We start from the raw sequence: 13,792 nt of genomic DNA, 5'->3' as shown, positions 1-13,792 counted from the left end.
GGCTACTGAAGTGTCACAGATAAAGTTCTACTGCATTTTATGCTTTAGCCTAGGGGATCAAATGTTTTCATATTCCTTGTACCACATCTTTAATTAAGAAATTTTCTCATGTCCAAATCATAATTGTACAAACACCCTTTTGCAACTACAGAAACAGTTTTTGTGGGAAAAATGGTATTAAAAGCAAAGCAGAATACTGTTCCATTTTTCTCTTAATAAAGTTAAGTAGCTAGAAAGGAGGAACACAGCCTGAACTGGAGAACTACTGACCTCTCTCCAGACCACCACAGTGTTCCACAAGCCAATCTGGGAACATCTGACCTAATCCATTCTCCTGGCAATCAATAATTTGCTCCCCATAAAAATAATTTCTATGCTTAGCTCTTTTCAATTATTTTTTTATTAAACCTGATATCAATTTCTTTTAGTTTTTAATGTCTGGGACCAATGCTAGAGCTTGCCCTCAACAGTAAGACCTCCAGCTGAAAAGTTAATTTCCCATTAAGCACTTTTTCTGCTGGGTGAGCAGTATGAAGTTATCTTAGGGAATTTATGCACCGTTAATAAAGCTTCAAAAATGGTGACCTAAGAAAAGCCAGAAGATGGCTGGTTACTAACTATAAGATCTCATTTCATTCAGGAAATAAAAGAAAAACAGTAGTGAAAATAGGTGTGTAGGGTACCTGAATTCCACAGAAGGGTCTTGAATCCAATACTTTTTCTTCCTAATTCTCATCTGATATAGGGGTAAGCTGTGGTCACATAACTTTAAAAATATTTGAGATGATGACAGATGAAGAGATATAGCTATAGCTCTCTTCCTTTATTAAGGGTTTTTTTAAAACTGCATTCTGTCAAGGACCAGATAAAACTGGAAAGCAGAAGCAAGATAGAAAACTCAGAGATTAAACTGCTTGCTTTTACAGACTCAGTTAAGAAAATAAAACAATGCTATTGCCTCTTTCTTCTTTCTAGTAAATCCTTCAACGTTTTCCTTTCCAGAGTCTCTCAAATCTTTAACTACTCCTACATCATATCATCACCAATGACATCAAGACCTTAAAAACGAAACTTAGCACTAAACATTTTCAACTAGGACAGAAAACGTATTAAATGTTTTCTGTATATCCCCTTTTTCTAATTTCCTCTCAAGAAGGCTCAGAGCACTAAGAAGTTTAATCAAGGAATAACATTTCTATGGGCTACAATTTTAAAATTGGCTATGCAGTTGTGTGTCCTCCTTATAAATATGTACTGCATCTTCAGATAGTTGAAAAAGGAAGCAAGACTTACACTAAAATTAAGTTTTCTTCAAGGTATCAGAAAGATGAGATAAAAAGCATAAAAGCCACAATCAATAAAAATACTACCAAGTACTGTAACAAAAGCAAAATACTCTAGAAAATGTTCTGAAGCATAGCTATTTTTATATGATTTTTTGAGAGAAAAGTTGCAAAATAATTGTAACAATTGTTACAGCTACTTATATACTACATGTATGTTATAGCATGTATACTTTTTCTTTTAAAGGCAGCTCACAGGCTTAGCGTACAACCTCTGCACACACCTACCTCATCACTAGCTTTGAACTTGAAGACTAAAACCCACACATATACCTGAAGGAGATGGATTAAAACAAAATAAATAGGTACATTACACTAATATTTCTTAATACAGTAAAATTCAGTTCCTAAAAGGCTTTAATTGCAACATGTATCCTGTTTGAACATGTCCTGAGACAGTCTTTTTCTTCACTGATAAAATTACAGGCTAATTTTTCAGAGTGCTTGCCTCATACATCAGGCAAATGGTAGATGAGACAAAAAAAGGGAACATCACATTTTTTTTCCCTAAAAATAATAAATAGATATTTATTTAGGGGGAAATAGTGTTAAACACTTTCTTCCAGGAAGTAGTCTCTTCAGCTGTTTTTTCTATGTATTCTGGAATTGTTTTTTTTCTTTTCTCACAATAGCAATAACAAGGTTTAAAAAATGCATGATCATAAATGGAATTGCAAGGTGCACTCAAATTGTAGTAAAAGTGAGAACTTACTGTCTTGCTGATGTAACTTGTGCTGATATTCATACACTGGAGTCCTTCACTATTGCAGCAACCTCCACATCTGTAGATGGATACACATGGGGGTTTAAAGAAGGTGTTTGTAGTTGCTCCAAACTCTTTTCCCACATCCACACACACTTCACGTGGCATGCACTGAGTTTTTCTCCATTCAGTATCAATACCTGCCAAGTTATAGGGAATTTCATGTGTTATAAAGTAACTGTTTAAAGACAATACTCTCCTGCGGTAAATTAGTAGGATTTTTTTTTTTAAAGTTTAGAACCAGAATATGCACTGAGAGTCATAGAATATGCACAAAGAGTCTGACATAGAGTCAGACCCTTTATTCAGTGAAATACACAACTCTTAATTTCTAGCTAATTTTTCTTCTCCATAGGGATGTGACATACTGTCATGGAGCAGAAGGCAAGTGACAGAAGAGGCAACATAACAGAGCTGGGGAGAGCTTATGACACAGAATCATAGAAAGATTTGAGTTGGAAGGGACCTTTAAAGGTCATCTAGTCCAACCCTTCTGTAGTGAGCAGGGACATTTTCAACTAGATCAGATTGCTCAGAGCCCATCCAGCCTGACCCTGAATGTTTCCAGGGATGGGCATCCACAGCTTCTCTGGGCAACCTGTTCCAGTGTCTTACCACCCTCACTGTAAAATATTTTTTCCTTATAGCTCATCTAAATCTACCCTCTTTTAGTTTAAACCACTACTCCTTGTCCAACTGCAACAGGTACCACTAAAAACTCTTGTCACTATCTTTCTTATAAGCCCCCTTTATGTATTGAAAGGCCATAATAAGGTCTTCCCGGAGCCTCCTCCAGGCTGAACAAGCCCGACTCTCTCAGTCTGTCTTCAGAGGAGAGGTGCGTCAGCCCTCGTGAGCAACTTTGTGGCCTTCCCTCTGGACCTGCTCCAGAGGGGCCCCAGAGCTGAACGCAGTACGCCAGGTGGGGTCTTGAAGAGAGGAATGGGAGAATCATCTCCCTCGACCTGCTGCCCAGCAGCTAAAGCTGTACATACCCTTTCTTGTGTGCCTGGGCTTCCTTACCTTGACTGAAGACTAAAGAAGCACTGCACATCTCTGCAAAACAATTTTTAACCAGTCCCACACAGTACTTCCCTTGGATACTATATATTAGAAACAATAAATTTGATGCCTAAGCACTTAACGTGAAATTCATTTGAATACGTTTACTTTGATTACTACAAAAGTACAATTTAAAGCAAAATGTTATTATTCAGCAATCATACACATCATAAGATTTAATCTGAAAGGTGGTATTTGTGCCCAGATTATTCACATAAATTTGGGCAAACATTTCACATCATGTTGTACACCCTTTTATCAAATACGATCTTACATGAAACACCCATTGGACTTGCAGCTGTACAGATCCCTTTATTCTCTCCTGGAGTTAGTTCTTGGTAGGCTATTCAGCAAAAATGGAAATTTCACCTAATGTATAACTTAAAGTCTCCATTAAGTACATGATTTCCAGAATCATGTCAAAAAATACACCTCCTGCTATAAGTCCTGTGTTTCTCTGCTTGCAAGCGCTTACTTAAACTGTAAGCTATTATGTTTTTATCCAGGCCATTTGAAACACTTCAGACATATTTGTTTGAAAGCTGTTTTTTTTCTGGTTTGAGCATAACATGACAAGTACCCTTTTGTAACAGGAAAAACCTACAAGTGCATTATTTGGTGTCCTAAAGCAATAACATGCAAGAGAAAAAAGCTTTACCAGCTGTGATGTAATCACAGAAAATGAGCAGAAATTGTTCAATAAATCCAATTATTAGTGCCCTCTTTGCTTTCTGCAAAATTATTACAGCCTCTACAAAGCAGGACTTACCCTTCTTACAATGGATATACTTAAAATATGTCTGCAATTTGTTACATTTTGGAAAGTTGATTGTCAAGGATTTTATATTACAAACATGACATCGAATCAAACTGCTGAGGTTGGTTTACTGACAATGCTTAGCTTTTAAAGTATTTCTGCCACAACTGAGAAGCCTTCAGATTTTAATTTGTTGCGTGTTAGAACACAGTTTGTGTCCTGTACTTACTTTTCAGGATGTCTGCATTATAGTGTGCTGCGGCAAATTTCAGGGAATCATCTGATCTTGTGTCAAAGCTGGAGTGTTCCCTGTTGTGTTGCCAACCTCCTTTCCTCAACTGACATTTGAACATTTTCCAGTACTCTGGGTAAAGTACTGTCATGAGTTCATCCACACTGGACACAGACCGCAGCTGCTCTTCCAGGTCTTTGCTTGCATGAGCCTGTCAAAGTAACATGCAAGATTAATTACTTTCTCTATGACACAAGGTTTGTTGGAAACTAGCCTGAAAAACACCTCCTATATTGTAAAACAAAAATGTGCTCAAAGGGGTCCTCATTATAAAAACTGCTTTTGCCAGTCAACGCCAACAGTACTACATTAACAAATACTGAAATGTTTTGCTTCTGCCACTAATTCTTTATCACGTTTGTAACTCAAAATACCTTTGTGAGAAAACAGCTACAGCATTAAGCCAATACAGATATTACAGTTTACAGATTAATGCATTTTTATCTTGGAAGGAAAAGTTTTCACACTAAAATTGTGAATGCTTAAACTGCAAAATACTTAAATTATGTTTATGTCATTTAATACTACATACTCTTGAAATAACACCAACTTTTTTGCTTATTTTCCCCTAATCCAGGAAAATTAAAACACCTAGAAATGCAAAAACAATTAAAAAAATGAAGAAAATAATTCATGTTATTTTGTACTTTTTTTAGGGAAAATCTTACTAAATACATTCTATTATACAGCACTAATCCCGAAATCAGTAGGAGTCAAGTACTTTGGTACCTTTCAGAATCTGAACAGCAAACTCCGTCACTCCTAAGAGTTTCAACTGAAACTCTGTAGGACTCTAAGCACTACATTCCTTAACTTGTTTTAACAGTAGCCTCAAATCCTGTAATCTCGCTTTCTTACTTGCTGGCTTCTACACAAACACTGCAATTGCATCTTCCTAAAATACAACTCATATTTGCATTCTAATTTCTCACTTACCTGGAAGATCCCTCTATCTTCTTAGATGAAACAACATCCTGCATCAAAAGACCGTTGTTATTCCCTGCCCGCTCTTCTCATCCATGCATTGCTGACTTCCCAAAGGGAAGGGCAGGACAGAGAAAGTATTGAAGAACCTTTAGCCACCTTCTCAGCCTACGTGGCCCTTAGATGGCAGTATGAGACACAAAATCCAGAGACACAAAACCACTGTGAAACACGTCCAGCAGCTGGCTGCAGACTTACTACAAAACTATTGCTTTAGTTCAGGGAACACTAGGATGTTACAGTGTAAAACACGTGTCTACACCCAGGAATATGTAAGTAGAGAAACTGAAATTTCAGATTCCTCATTAAACTCCACTACTAACAAAAAGTCATTCAATTTCAGTGATTTTGAACATTATAGGAGCAACACAAGCAGTTCCAAACTAGCTCACCTGAGTCAAAGCTGCTCCTTTTCTGATAAATAACTGAAAAGGTACAAAATGGCTCGTGCTGTCACATTCACTTCCTTATCAGGTGTCAAATACAGGAGAAACGCCTTGAGGTAAGGCAGATTCACAGAACTCATTTCCATAAATACAGTTAAATACAGAAGCCAAAGCTAATACAGATTTCAAAGTCATTTTATGCGTCCAAGATTTAACAAGTTTGAGGAAGTTCTCTTACTAAAGCCTCCCTAACCACAGTGCCATGACAAACTACTCTGTCCCGAGAGATTTCAGCAATCAAGCTACCATCTTGGAAACATGCTCATTCAGGACTTCATCTCTTTCCTTACCTCCTTAAGAAGGGCCATCTCTGACCCAAGCCACCCAGCAAGCAGTGTCCCGGGGCCTTGCCTTCCCATTCACTGGCAACACAGAACATCTCACTCCCCACCAGCCCTGCTCTCCTCGAAGGATGCCACACGGGTTCCCGATCAATGGGCCACAGACAAAAATCCAAGCTGAACAAACTACTAATTCGGCAATTGTCTGATTGCTTTCATTTCTCTTGAGAGGTGAGAAGAGCAGTAAGAAAAGTTAAAATCACTTCATTGATAAGAAGCCAAGGTATAGAGCAGGAAAGAGGCTATATTTGTTAGAAGTAACGTGTTGGTGAAATCCTTTTTGGTCAGGAAATCAAGTCACATCTTTCCAGCTGGACAGAAAATTCGGTATCCACGTATAAAATATGCATGATTAAAAGTCAAAATACAAAAGAATTAGTGGCTTTGACAGAGTATTGTATCAAATTCAATTAAGTATTGTTTTCAACTGCATTTCTTCCTGGATATCACACGGGCCCAAGAACCCTGTGTCTACAAGACGAAGTGATCATTTAATGTGAACAAAAGGAAAACAATTTCTGGAGCAGACACATAAAATTACTGGGGTTTTGGCTTGGGGTTTTTTGTGGGGTTTTGTTTTTTTGTTGTTGTTTTTTTTTTTTTTTGATTAATCATCACTACTGCATCCGAATTATTTTGTGCTTAGTTTAATAAAGCCACTTGCTTGTAACCATGGCTTCAAGTAAAACTTACACTGTGAAAAACCAAAGTGATCGCTAGAGGGCTTTTGTTCTCTCCCCTCTTCTGATTTAGCAAGAAAGGGAGAAGGAAACCCATACACATATAATAAATACAGGACCTGCAGTGACCAGAGCTAGAAAGAAAAAACAAATTGAAGAAAACTTGATTTTTTTCAATGTTTCCAATATTACCTTGACACACAGATCAGTGACCTCTTCCTGAAATGTTCATTGTAAGTCTATGTATTTTAACTGTAGCAAAATTGCTCTCACCTGTGTCAAAATGTTTCATGGGACATAAGTAAAGACCTTGTGGAGTGATTTAATTTTGTCTAACAGTCAAACTTTAACACAAACATCAAACAAAATATTAAGTTCTGATTGATCAGAAGAGTGTGTCCTGCATACAGTAAAAGCATCAGATTATTAAGGATTGCTAAAAAGAGTTTCTAGATTTTTAGGAGATGAATGCAACTGCTTCTGTAAATGTAACAGCTGTCTGGCAACATTTTCATTTTGCACTAATTTTGGTTAATGTGAAAAAAAATACACTGACTCAGTCCCTACCTTTTATCCCAGATTCTTTGCTCTTTCTTAACTGTGCACTGGCTTTTAGTATAGAACACTGAAAAAAATAATTAAAGCCTAAAAATGTTTTTTTTTTTTTTTTTCCAGGGGAAATCCAGACACCTGCACAAAATTTATGACAGACATACCTCCATAAATATGTGCTAGAAATCAGAGCTCTAATTTTTCGCTTATCTTATGCAAGTCCAGATTAGTGAAGTTTAGGAAGAAATACGGTATGTAGACGCAAGTTAATGTCACACTAATAAGCTGGTTATTCCCAAATGTAATCTTAAATAAATAAAAAAAAAAAATAAAAATTGTTCTACTGTTGGAAAATACTATAATTTTAACAAAGGTTGTGATAAGAGACATTCTACAATTTTTAGGACCAAAGTAAGGTTTTTGATGAATCATAGAATGGCTTGGGTTGGAAGGGTCCTTAAAGATCATCTAGTTCCAAACCCCTGGCCACAGGCAGCGACACATTCCATTAGACCAGGTTGATTTTCATGTCATCAGTTGCAGTGCACTTCACATAAAATCCTAGACCAACAACTCAAGGTTTTGCTGGCAAGACATTCTGGGATCTATGCTCTACATTGAGAAGGAAGCAGGAAATAGTGCCATCAGTGCCTGTAGAGGAGTTTTCTCTGTCCCACGTTTTCTATTTTCTTTGCTCTTTTAAATCAGTTAAGGGGTTGGGTTTTGTGCCTCCCTCCTTTACCTCCCCCTTTTTTTTTTTACCACCACTCCTTTTGTAAGTGCTTATTTCTGTCCTTTGGCTGGCCATTCTGCGTTTTTTGTTTTTCTGGATTTTTTTTTTTTTTTTGTGTCATTTTCACATATTATCAATGTTGTCTTGCATGACACCTAAAAATGCTAGAAGCTATATTCTGGAGAAAGATGTTTATTAAACCTTCGACTAGCCAATCTCTACAAGATGATAGATGATACTAGCAAAATAACAACTTGAAAAGACAAGAATGAATGGAGAATACAGTAAAGACAAGCTTGCTCTTTTCTCTTCTTCCACATTATTTCCCAAGGAACAGAGGAAAATGACAAATATACATATAAATCAGGCAGTAAACCTTGATGACAAGCACTCTCTCAGTATTATTTATTTAACTTGTGCTTTTATAGAATAAAATGTTCCTAATTTTCACAATGTGGCTTTCCATCACATATTATGTCAATTTTTTCATAGCTTGCAAGGGGAGGGGCAGGATATTAAATAGGCTCTATATCCATTAAAAAAAAAAATCGAATCTTTAATAGATTTTCCATGCATTATTTGTCTCTCACGTGTCCCCGGTGTCTGCCCCTATTATTAATAATAAAGGTCAGAACACTTAATATTTGGCAGCATGCTTGACACATAATTGATGGTGTAATGTGCTATAACAGTACTTTACGCATCTGCTCCGAATATAGTTGTCAGCTCAATTCATTTTCAAGGATTTTGTTGACAATGCTTAATAGGAAAATGCTGTCTATACCCCCCCTCCATTTTAATATGCTTATATTCTTTATTTATTGACTGACTGGTATGTAGTAAAAATCAAGTGGTTAAATCCAAATGTTGAAACAATAAGCAAATGAAAATATTGCAAAAGAAAAATATGTATAAACATTTCACTTGCATAATATTTCCTGTAATTTTCTTGTATTTCAGAGCTAGGCTTTTTGGAAGCAGATGCCAGTAAAAGGAGAAAATATTCTAATTAAATATCTTAGCCAAAGTTAAGTATTAAGTTAACCTTTTTTGTTCACCTATACAATCATGCTAAATAGTCTTATTTTTATCTCTTATGCATCAATCTGTCACTAGTAAAATTGAATGACTGCCTGCAGTTGCAACATTTTAAGTTACCATTCAATATGGTTACAAAACAGTGACTAACAGAAGTGAAGTGGTAACTGAACATATTTTTTTCGTTCCCATTACCTTAAATAAGCAGTAAGACCACTTCACTTAATTTGAATTAAATCAAAACATCATGAGAACAGCAGAGCTTAAAACTGGTCTTTGCTCCAAAGAGCTTACAAACCACATCAGACAAACATAAAAAGTAAGAATGAAAGTATAAAATAAATAAACCAGTCTGAATTATATTATGACTTAAGTGACCTCTATTCATTCTGGCATTTTATATACCAAGAATAACATCAGGCAAAAAGCCCCAAATAAATGGGTGATGAGGGGCCTGTATAAAGAAAAGAAAAGGAAAAATAAGTTTGAGAAGACACCTGAAAGAGAATTTGTTAAAAAAGAAGAAAAAGACATTGGCTATAAGGATAAGCTTAAGACTACAGATGTTTCAGTTCTGTATTACACATCACTTTTCTTTTTCTTTGTCCAGAACATTTTTTGAGAGAGTGGTACATAAACTGCTAGAAGAATCATCCTAGGATTATCTTATTTAGTATTACTGTCCTATTTGTAAGCACAAGTATTTAAGCTGAGGTACAAAGTATAAAATTTCCACATGAAGGGATATTTTTTATGCAAGTCAGCATTTTCCAGGTAAAATTTAATCTAGATATTCTTAGAAAATGCAGAAAGATGTATCCAAGATTGTAGATTTGCACAAAGGCTCCTCTGTTCAGTCCTTCAATCAAACATTTAGCGGCTGCTGATTTTCCAAAACATGGTTCTTGCCTAGTGTTTATTCCTCAAGTACCCACATTCTTGAATTGTCTCAACCTTCCTTAATAAAATGCTGGTACTTTCATGCATTCAATGGTAATCACTTATGAAAATATCCTTTTTTTTACCTAAGTCTGATTTCCCTGGGAAGCAGAGAAAAAATAATTCTAGTTGCTTTCTAAAGCAACTCCCTGCTCTGCTGCCTGGTTTCTTTAGAAGCTTGTCTTAAATGGCCACTTCTCCCAGGTTCCTATGAATTTGGGTAATTAAGACACTGCTGTAGCTATCACAGTATCTCATGCAATTAGAGATGGTAATGCCACAGTGCCATCACAGAAATCCATACAGTCCAGACATGTGAACATGTGCACAGAAACAGGAAAATGCATCAAATACTACTCCTGACCATGATGGAAAGGAGTGTTGAGAAAGGGGCTTGGTGGCAACTTATCCAGACTCTGAATACCTATGGCCTTTTTTGAAGTAATTTCACAACTAGATAACAGTAACAGAAATGTTTTTGTTCTCATGCACTTCGGCCTGATCTTTGAAATTTGCATTGTTCCACAGCAGTAGCCTTCAACCTGTATTCATAAATTCCACACAGACCATTTCTAAGAATATGGCAAGTCACAATTGCAAAGTAAAATACAAAAATCAAGCCTGTTATCAATGGACTTGATTCACTATTCAGGAACTTGCAGTAGATGAGCTCTCAAATTACAAGTCAAAGACTGCACGGCAGCCATGGAAAGTTGTGGTATAACCATTTGGTAAGTGCAGCTACATCTGGATTATTTAATTGAGACGAAGACTCATGCCAAAGCTTCCAGCTAGCATTAAGAGTAGATTGGGATTCAACAAGGATTTGGATTATTGCTACCGAAAGGCTTCTAACTGGTTAAATCTTGGAGATACCAGGCAGTGCAATCTGTATGAGATTTGTGTTCTTAGTCATCCACAGCTACAGTGATCAGCTGGTGATGAATTCAAGGATCACCATGAATGACCAGAAGAAAGGGGAAAACATTTGTAAATCGAAACCATTTATAAGTAAAACACACTTGCAAAGTGAAATTAAAGGACAACACTGTGATGACTGCTGGGTTATCAAAGCGGCTACCAGAAACAGCAATCCACCGGAAAGAAGACAGCCAGCAGCATGAGAACTCCAGTGCCCTCTGCAAAACAGCCACTGCAGCTAGTGAAGTTCTGGTGCCACTTGTGTACGCCCCAACTGTGAGGCATCTGGGGTGATGCCACATGGCAGTTCTGGAGAATTTGACACATTATAAAAACAATATGTTTGCTCTGAATACTTTTAAGTAACTTTTAACTAATATTGAGGAAAGTGAATCATGCAATTCTGAAAATTGAAGTACTTCAAAACAGAACTAAAAATTGCAGTTATAAGATCTTACTCTCTCAGAAGATAAAACACCAGTCAAGCAAAATTTTGTAATGGTTTGGATATTATTTTCTTTTGTTTTTATACCCTGCAACTTTTTGTTTTCCTTCCAACAGTCAGATGTGCCTCATTAAAATCAGTACACAGGAATAAACTATAAGGCCTTTATAAGTTGTTTATTTTCAGTCTGTACTGAGCTTTCACTGGTATTATCATTACTCTTACTAACAACTGCCATTATCTTTGTCAGTAAAAGCAAACAAATACGGAGACAGTTTTTGAAGAAAACTATTATCCATGTAATGCTGCAATTACCTGTCATCATGTCAGCAGTTGTAACACAGGCAGTGAGTATTAAAAACCTCCTCAGTATCAAGCAGAGATTTACTAAGCTTCTAAGCATGAAGGTAAGGGACAGCCCTTTCATTTAATTTGAATGCCAGACTATGCTAAGATCCTGCTTGAGCACAGATTGTGAGCTAATGCAGAGATGTCCTAGACCCTAATGAGTGAAAAGTAAGAGTTCTGGCCATGTATCAAGTGATGGGCTTCAAAAAGGCAGTAGATACAGTTTTAATGTAATGTTTTCTATTCTGCAGGTCAAAAGTACATACAAAAAGGTTTCACTAAAAGCTGGAATAAGAAATTGCACATTCTTAAGGACATTCCTGAGTTATGCTGAACACACAGGCTACAGCACGTGGCGTGTTCTCACTGTGATGAGTGTGTGTAGTTTTCAATTCAACACTCTTGTTTAGTCTTCAATTTTTAACAATGTAGCCATTTGTAGGACAGAAAGATCATATGAACATGTCACCTCTTATCATTGTTGTATAATTTCTCTCACTACCAAGTAACTTTCCTTTTAACCAAGTTTTTTAAATCATTATCTGAAGCCCTAACAAATGTAATTAATATGTGGTCTAAATATTTAGCAACCGGTAACAGGATTTTTTGAATTACTTATACTTTTAAAACGGTTCTTAAAACAAATTATTTCATAGGCCATGAAACAAGATCAAGTGAATTTCAAAGAAAAAGTTGAACTTTATTCCCAAACAAATGTCTTAACCTAATAGGACATGATTTCTATTTTGTTAAACAAACCTTGCACACAGTTTACAGATCTGTACAGAAATATTAATTAGAAGACCACCTACCTTGTCACATTGACTATTTCAACAAATATTCCAGCTCTAAACAAAATACGCTACTTAAAACTCAACAAAAAACCTAAAGAATAATGAGTATGTTAGAACACAGAAAAATCTTAAATTATTACAAAAAAGTTTTGTAAATATGGAAAAGAAAAAAAATCACATAAAGTCTCTTAGAAACCTGGGCATTTCATTCTATTTTAGATTTTCTAAGTATACACCATTAAAATTAGATTATTATCTATTTTATTTAGCATCAAATTTCGTCAAGTAATTTTTTACACAAGTCACTAAAAAGTCTTATTTGGTAACTCAAAGTAACACACCTGAATAACGCATCATACAGCTAAGCCTTTGGTAACTAAGTATTAAATTGTGAGATTTCATTAATAAACAAAATACCAGAAGCAGCTTTTATTTTTGTTGTCAATGTATTACCCAAATCTTTTATGTAAAGATTCTTTACTAATGTAAGCAAAAGACAGAGATCATCTGACTTTCAGTAGCCTGAGGTAGATACAGAATGCAAAGGACCTTCTGCTCACTTGTGCCCAGCCTGATAACTTGGGTCTGAAATTTGTTCAATCCTAAATTCTGTGTGGAACATGCTTTGGATCGCTATCTGTTACAGAGAAGATAAACAGAAACAAAAATGTTTGTTCAGACATTGACCCTATAATAACTTTTTCCTTTTTGCTTTCCCCAATGAGTTAACTTCATTACAAACTACGACATAAAAGATCAGTAGTTCTGTGGCGCTGTCACATCCCTTATGGGGAAATAAAAATAAAAAAACTAGGGGTTTTGATCACAAAAAGAGAAGTAATGCTTCTGTATCACTGAAGGAGAAAGCTTATTATACCATGTAAAATCTGACAGGTATTAAGAGATTTGTCAGCAAGGCATGAGAGATGGAGAAAGGCAAACGAACCCTTGAGAACAGCAAATCCAAAAAATAGATCGAGACTTGGTCACAATTCCCTTTCATGCAACCAAAGCAGGAAAAATGTATGCTGCCCATTATTTTTGGCTTAAATTATTCTGAATAGTGTATTGTACTGTAATGTTACTTAAAAAGGGTCAGGGAACATCAGCAGTATTAAATTAGATCCTAATTTATACTGACAGGACACAAAGTAATCCAATGCTGAACACAGTATGCTATCAGAAGACTTTTTGAATGAGGCTTGACTGCAGAATGAGGTTTTTGCAATACAAGATTTACAAAGTATGCCCTTAGCTATCATCTTCCTCTGGATTGCAAGAACACGTATAATCTCTTATGGAAGGTATAATACTGCATTTTGAAATCCATTATAGTTGCCATTAGTTGAGACTT

The 13,792-nt window shown here is 36.0% G+C and overlaps 1 protein-coding gene across 1 annotated transcript in view; it reads right to left on the bottom strand.

Moving 5' to 3' along the window:
* The window catches only part of VEGFC (vascular endothelial growth factor C), a 74,297-nt gene that overhangs the window by 17,057 nt on the left and 43,448 nt on the right, over positions 1 to 13,792 (bottom strand). The window contains exons 2-3 of the mRNA XM_061372299.1: positions 4,155 to 4,368; positions 2,056 to 2,246 (exon numbers count right to left, since the gene is read on the bottom strand). Coding sequence (XP_061228283.1) covers positions 2,056 to 2,246; positions 4,155 to 4,368 — 405 coding nt within the window. The remainder of the gene's footprint in view (positions 1 to 2,055; positions 2,247 to 4,154; positions 4,369 to 13,792) is intronic.

The sequence above is a fragment of the Neopsephotus bourkii genome, unplaced genomic scaffold, assembly GCF_033783945.1.
Source record: "Neopsephotus bourkii isolate Nb327-2 ecotype Australia unplaced genomic scaffold, CSIRO-AGI_Nbou_v1 NB_168, whole genome shotgun sequence".
In the NCBI taxonomy this organism is placed as follows: Eukaryota; Metazoa; Chordata; class Aves; order Psittaciformes; family Psittacidae; genus Neopsephotus; species Neopsephotus bourkii.
This window is presented reverse-complemented; position numbering and strand designations above follow the sequence as displayed.